The sequence below is a fragment of the Atta cephalotes genome (genome assembly GCF_000143395.1).
Source record: "Atta cephalotes unplaced genomic scaffold scaffold00023, whole genome shotgun sequence".
In the NCBI taxonomy this organism is placed as follows: Eukaryota; Metazoa; Arthropoda; class Insecta; order Hymenoptera; family Formicidae; genus Atta; species Atta cephalotes.
In genome coordinates this window covers 3,035,676-3,042,982 of record NW_012130087.1, presented here as the reverse complement: position 1 = coordinate 3,042,982, position 7,307 = coordinate 3,035,676, and the positions used below count along the sequence as shown (strand labels likewise).

General features: G+C 32.3%; 1 protein-coding gene and 1 pseudogene across 1 annotated transcript; one reads left to right on the top strand and one right to left on the bottom strand.

The window, feature by feature from the left end:
• Positions 1–530, top strand: part of LOC105619895 — a 4,512-nt pseudogene extending 3,982 nt beyond the window's left edge.
• Positions 531–3,344: 2,814 nt separating this feature from the next.
• On the bottom strand, positions 3,345–5,215 carry LOC105619894 (reticulocalbin-2). The gene is made up of 4 exons (XM_012201411.1): positions 4,999–5,215; positions 4,559–4,706; positions 4,018–4,473; positions 3,345–3,516 (listed from the first exon to the last, which is right to left on the bottom strand). The coding sequence occupies exons 1-4, from the start codon at positions 5,213–5,215 to the stop codon at positions 3,345–3,347; spliced, it is 993 nt and encodes a 330-aa protein (XP_012056801.1).
• Positions 5,216–7,307: the final 2,092 nt, after the last annotated feature.

Here is a 7,307-nt window from a genome sequence, read left to right as displayed (position 1 = left end):
ATATATATATATATATATATATATATATATATATATATATATATTTGTAAATTAAAGCGTTTTCTTTTATAGACTTGGAGAAATTAATAATCATGATGTTTCAATAAAAAATGGATCAATGAAAACGTTATTAATGCACGTCCGAAAATTAGAAGAAGAAAAGCTAAAAAGTGTTGAAAGAAAAAGAAATATTGGAACGATAAAATGAACAATTGAGTATGGAAGTCAAAAAGTTGCATGCAGGAATAATACAATTACAAACAGAAATATTCAAAATGACAACGGACAGAAAGAAGCAAACCAACACAATACCTATCGAAGTTTTAAGGAAAGTATTTACAGGCCAAATTGCAAAGTTAATATCGACTAAGAGCCGCATACGATGTTCATCTAAAGATATAGAATCTGGAATATATCTAAGATCATTAAGTCCTAAAGTTTACAAATACTTAAGAAACATCAAGAAAATGCCATTACCGTTTGTAAACACTTTGCAAAATTGGATTGAAAACAATAATTAAAAACATTAATGATGCATCAGAAAGCATTATCATAAACATAAACATTTCATAGATTATTATTACGCCTGAGTATGTATTAGGTATACAACTTTGCTTCCGCCGTTTTTTTAATCGAAATTCGATTTATTTTAAAAAACTGGTTATACATTTATGATTCAAAGTATTGTCCATCGCTGGCCACTACTTTCTCTCATCTTTCGGGTAGCGTACGAATCCCGCGTCGAAAAAACTGGTCATCTTTTGAGGCTATCCACGAATCGATCCAATTTTTTACTTCTTCATAAGACCGGAAGTGCTGATCAGCCAGGCCGTGTGCCATTGATCGAAACAAGTGATAGTCGACGTCTGGAGAATACGGCGGGTGGGGTAGGACTTCCCATTTCAACGTTTTCAAGTATGTCTTGACCACTTTCGTAACATGGGGTCGAGTATGCTGCAAAATCACTTTATTGTGTCTCTCGTTGTATTGCGGCCGTATTGTCTTTCAATGCTCGGCTTAAACGCATCAATTGCGTTCGATACCGATTGCCTGTGATTGTTTCAGTCGGTTTTAACAGTTCATAATATACTACGCCGAGCTGGTCCCACCAAATACAGAGCATGACCTTGGAGCCGTGAATATTCGGTTTGGCCGTCGACTCCCCATGATTTTCTGCGCTTGGGATTATCGTAATGAACCCATTTTTCGTCCCTAGTCACAATGCGATGCAGAAATCCCTTCCGTCTTTGCCTTTCAAGCAGCTGTTCACGAGCAAACAAATGCCGTTCAACATCTCTCGGCTTCAATTCGTACGGCACCCAATTTCCTTGCTTCTGAATCATTCCCATGGCTTTGAGGCGTTTTGAAATGGCTTGTTGAGTCATTCCCAATGATCGTATCAATTCTTCTTGATTTTGACGATGTCACGAGTCTTGTTCAAATAATGCCTCCAATTCTGCATCTTCGAAAACCTTCTCTCTTCCACTGCTATGTCGGTCTTCGACGTCAAAGTCACCGTTCTTGAAGCGTTGAAACCACTCACGACACGTTCTTTTACTAATAGCGGCCTCACCATAAGTATTTGAGAGCATTCGATGAGCCTCAGTCGCAGATTTCTTCATATTGAAGCAAAAAATTAAAACCTCCCGCAAATGACGAGAAATTTGGCTCGTAAACTGACATTTTCAATCGAGAATAACTTTATGATGTAGACACAAATCGACTAATGTTTCTATGGGGTTATGTTGACAGATGCCCAAGTTTATTGTATGATGTCTATGATCTATTTATGATCATAGAGTTTATTGTACGTTTATGATCTATTTCGACCACCACTTACCGCTAAAGCCATCTATAGGAAAACGGCGGAAGCAAAGTTGTACACCTAATATATAAAATTTAAGTACAATTCTCTTATTTTATTTTAAAAGTTATTTAATCTTTTATTTTTCTTTTTTACATAAAATCACGTTTTGTAGTACTTATTTACAAATTTTATGACAAAGCAGTATCGTCAAAATTTTATATACATGTAATAAAATTCTAATAATTATTTGTGCAAAAATTTATTTGAACTTACTTGTTTAAGTTATTTACCTAAAATTGTTGCAGAATATGGTAAATGCGTTGCATAAATCATTAAATTAAAAACTAAATAATTATGTTATTCTTTATTAATTGATTTTAGAACATTATGACAAAATTTCTTGATATCTTTTTAGTTGATATTTTTTAGCTGGTATTGTACAGCCACAACTTCTTAATTGTAATATGTACAATAATTATATATAAATTAATAAAATTTTTTTTATATACAAACTACAAATATTTAAAATAAACTCGAAAGTACATAATTTCATATCTGAAGACATTCCATAGTGTATTGAAATTTTTTAGGAAGTAAAAATAATGTACGAAATTGTTAAAATATTTTATTACAAATCAATGAATATATTATTTATCGAAGATGTGTTTTATGATGAATAACGCACACACTCGTTTAATTTTATAATATTATATAATATTATCTACAAAAATCCATAATTTGTCGTAAAATTAAAAAAATTGTACTTTACATACAATACGTAACATACACACACAAGCATGTATGTGCACATATGTATGTGTGTGTATGTGTGTGTATATATATATATATATATATATATATATATTTATTTTTTTTTGTGTGTATATGCACTACTATGTACAGTGTAATGATATTGATGGAATTTAAACTTAATGACGCACTATATGTAATTACAGAAATATGAGACTTTTTGTTGCCTCAATATATTTTTCTTCTTCGCATTTCCTATTATGGCACTCAAGTTTGGTAAAAAGTGGAAGACGATAGTTTGTATAGCATTATACGAATCGTCGTAAATGTACAAGATGTGCAAATTTCATTAAGCGTGTGTGACTTATTATCAATAAAAATTTGTTCTAATTATATATAAAATGATGAAACAGATAAAGGCTAACAGGGAGATAGAAAAAAATATTGATAAATATACTGCTCAAAATAATTAATGGAATATTTTTTTCTAATGAATTTATACGTGATTTAGTAAATTTAGTAGATTTTGAATATTTCTCTCAATCAATTTTATGATTTCAATGTTTAATAAACATGTTACTATACGTATTAAATATAGTATTTTTATTTTTTTGAACACTGATGTTTAGATTTATATATAGAATTTTTTAAAGAAATAATTTTGTGCTATTGTCTCTTGAGCAGTATATTAAAAATATTTTTTCAATTATACACATCATACTGATATGAGTATTACGAAAGATAACACAGTATTTTTAAAAATATTAATTCAACTAATCGTTGATTCTCAAAGTTCATCATTAAAACGATCAATATCTTGCAAATGATCACCATAGTCTGTTGCTTCGCTACCTACAAAAGCATCATGATGATCCAAGATCTCATCAAAGGATAATCTGTTATCGTGATCGTCATCTGAACCCACAAATAGATGATCCACTTCATCATTTGCTATTTCTCTGAAACAAACATCAACAAAAAGATATAAAAAAATGATATCACATATATCAGTAAAATAAAATTTGCAATATAAAAATTGCTTAAAATTTTTAAGAAGAATTTTTAGAAATTCAATAAAACTAGTATTACATAATCTGATGATATAAAATTGTGTTAGAATATTGCAATTTGTCACATTAAAATATATGATTGTGATAAATATAATATAAATATAAATATAATGTGATAAATATAAATATAAAATATATGATGATGATTGTCATTATTAATTTAGATATGCATAAATATGGATACACAAAGAGAAAGAAATGTTTATCATTATAGATACAAGAGAAAAATTATTTTATAAATTAGATTTATAATTATTTGAAATTATCGTTATTGAAATAATGAAATTTTAATAAAATGTTTTAATAAAATGTTTTAATAAAATTTCAATAAAGATGCATGTTCAATAAATCATATAATGAAATTTTTATAATATCATATAGTATACTCACTCATTGCTTGGTACAAGCCAAGAAAGAATTTCATCCGAATCAAGTCTACCATCTCCATTCTTGTCATGTTCATAATCAAATTTATCTTTTTCAGTTAACAACCATTCCTTATCTTTTGATTTGGCTCTGTCACCAATAAACTCCTGGAAATTAATATATCCATCTCCATCTGTATCTTTGTCAGCCAAGGCTTGCTTCAACAAAAGTGGAAACATTCTAGGTGTCTCCTCAGGATGTGTATAAGCCTTGAATTCCTCTGTATCTAAATAACCATCTTTGTTTAAATCTGCAGCCTCGAATGTCTGCTTGTCATCTTGGATTAACTTATCATCAAGAGCCAGGTCTTCAGGATCATTGCCATAAGTATCTTGTAAAATTTCTTCCCAAGTCACTTTACCATCTTCATTTGTATCAGCATCATCCAAACGATCCTCAGATTCTTCTGCAGACAGTGTGCTGTTTACAAAACAGTTTAATTAATTAACCTAAATTCTTTAAGTTCTTGAACAAATAAACATGATATTCAACAAGTTGATATTACCTAAACGAACGCAAGATCCAAGCTTTCAATTCATTTCTCTCTATATATTTGTCATTATTTAGATCCATTTTGGTCAGTAAAATTCCTAATCTTCTTTTTGATTCTTGTATTGGAAGTCTATCAAACTCTTCTGCTTCCTTTACACTCCCTATGTACAGGAAATAAAATATTCAAGATGAATATCTATCTCAATAAATATCTACCTAAACAAATTAGATGACAATAAAAGTATTTCTTTTATTTTTCTTTGTTGAAAAGATCTAATTTTCATGAAAGGAACATTCAGTCTTCAACAAGATAAAGCGGTACATGGAAGATATGAATTTATAATTATTATTCATAAACAAAACCGAGGCAAGTATAAAAGATTCACAAGGATGTTAAAGGAGTTCCAAATGTTAGAAAATCTAGTAAGTCTCCAGAGCCAATCTCATTCATACCTAGAATGGCTTCATGGTCAAACTCTTCGTGATGTTCGCCCTCCGCATAGTGATCGGCGTCGCGAGGGCTGAAGGCACCGTCCTCCGTTCTTTCATTGTTGTCGGCTTTGTTATGTTGATGCGTGTGGATGTGCGCTGAGGCGGTGTCGCCCAAAGTTGGCAGCGATGCAGCAAGAGCGACGACGAAGAGCAAAGGAGCAAATAGTCGGCCGGCCATCGCGCGTCTTCTAGCCTGCAGTGGAGCGGTAGAACGATTGAAAATAACGCGTCTACAATATTTATAAGCAACGTGAACGCATAACCTTGTCACGTCACGTCAGTACAATCTTCAACAGACGCCGCACGGCACCTCGCCGGTCGAATGTCGACTGACGTTCGTCGTTCACTGACGTTCGGTCAGTTCGGTGACTATCACGGATATTATCGATTACTTTCCATTACGTATGACGCGGTGATCGCACGAGGAAATTTTCATTGTGTCAATTAATTGTGTTCTGAGGATCATTTTAAAGCGATAATACTGGAAAATGTAAATATATATATCCCTATATATATATATATATATATATATTATTTAATATAAAATATTAAATAATATTATGTTTATAGGGATGTTGTCCGAGAAACACGTTTGCGATAATTAAAAAGTTAAAAAAATATTAAATATATATATATAAAATAAAATATGAAATATATACAAAATCGATGTTATGCAATTTTACTTATTTCCAATCGGATTCCATTTTGATTTATTTCATCATAATAAGTGTCCAGTTTATTATTTTAATAATTGTTACTACGAAGTAGATGATTAATTGACTATTATTAATTAATTATCTATATGTATCTTCTTAATTTACAGTAAATAATTAAATAAAACTCTATAATTATAATAGACAACACGTCGTAAAAGAACAGCTAGGAAATTGTCATTGTATAATAACGAATAAAATGAAAAAAAATCAAAGGATTTAATATAAATTTCAAAAGATATATAATATATATATAGTATATAGTATATATAATATATATATAGTATATAGTTAACGCTTTTGTACTTTTGAATGCGGCGCCACGCCTGCGCGACGATCGATCGACTTTCGAGTGCCCTGTGAATATATTCCTTACCGCGCGAAGTTGTTCTCGCCGATCGCTATGACGTTGTCAACTTTCGCAGTTTTGAAATTTTCACAACTTACGCAAAACGGTTTCTGTAATGGCGTCGCGTGCTGACCCGAATCGCGGAGTGTAAAAAAATTCTCTCCTTTTCGCGTTGAGTCCTCACTGACGATCGCCGCGTGTCGTTTCGAATTGTATACGTGAACCAGCTTCCGTGTTAGTCAAACTCACGTCGCGTACTGACTTGAGCGTTTTGTGTCAAAATGTCGCGGCAACAAAAAGGAAGTAAGCTCGCGCTGGACAGTTACTTCTTCAGTCGTGATGCGTGTGCGAAGTCACGATCCTGCCATCCGGGGGACGAGGCTCATGCCGAGCGACCGTTCGAAAATAGTCAAGCCGGCTATCGACGTCGCGTATCATTGCGTCTATTTTCGACTCCATGCAAGTGCGCGCGCGCCGAACCGATTCTTTCAAGCAAGCAAAATCAAAAGTTTCTTTATTTAAAACGCCGGATCGCTAAGGGCGATCCATGAACTCTCGTGTCTCTCATTCTCGCGATCACATTCTCTCGGGCACATTCCAGCATATCCTCGTTGCGTTTTCTGATATGGCAGCTCATTTGTTGTGATGTGGTGAGTGCGTTTCTCGCTTCTATTTTTTCCTAATTCGGACATAACGATGTCAAACCTTACGATGCTCCCGATATTATATTGTGGCGATATGTCTATAAAAGCTGCGTTCAGTAGAAAAAATAACTGTTGTAAAATTCTTTAATATGATTGATTCTTACTCTTAGTTCCTCGCGGATCTAAATGTGTAAACCATTGCAATCATATTAAACAAAACAGCAAATCATATAACAGCAAAAAAATGTATTTTTTTGTTGTATGCCAATGTTGTTTGTAAAGTTTTAAATCTTTTGGAATCGATTCTAGCATGAAATTTCTCTTTGCATAATTGCAAAGAATTTTGAATTCATAAGAAATGCGCGCGAATTTTTGAAATCGTCATTAGTTAGAATGTACTGTCGGTAAATGTTATGAAGTGTAGATAATTTCATTTTCTGTAAATATTGATCAAATGTCGATATGGATCGATACAATTTTTTTGACTGTCGATAATTTATCGATTTGTGGTATATCATTGAGAGAGAGAGAGAGAGAGAGAGAGAGTAGAGAGAGAGAGAGAGA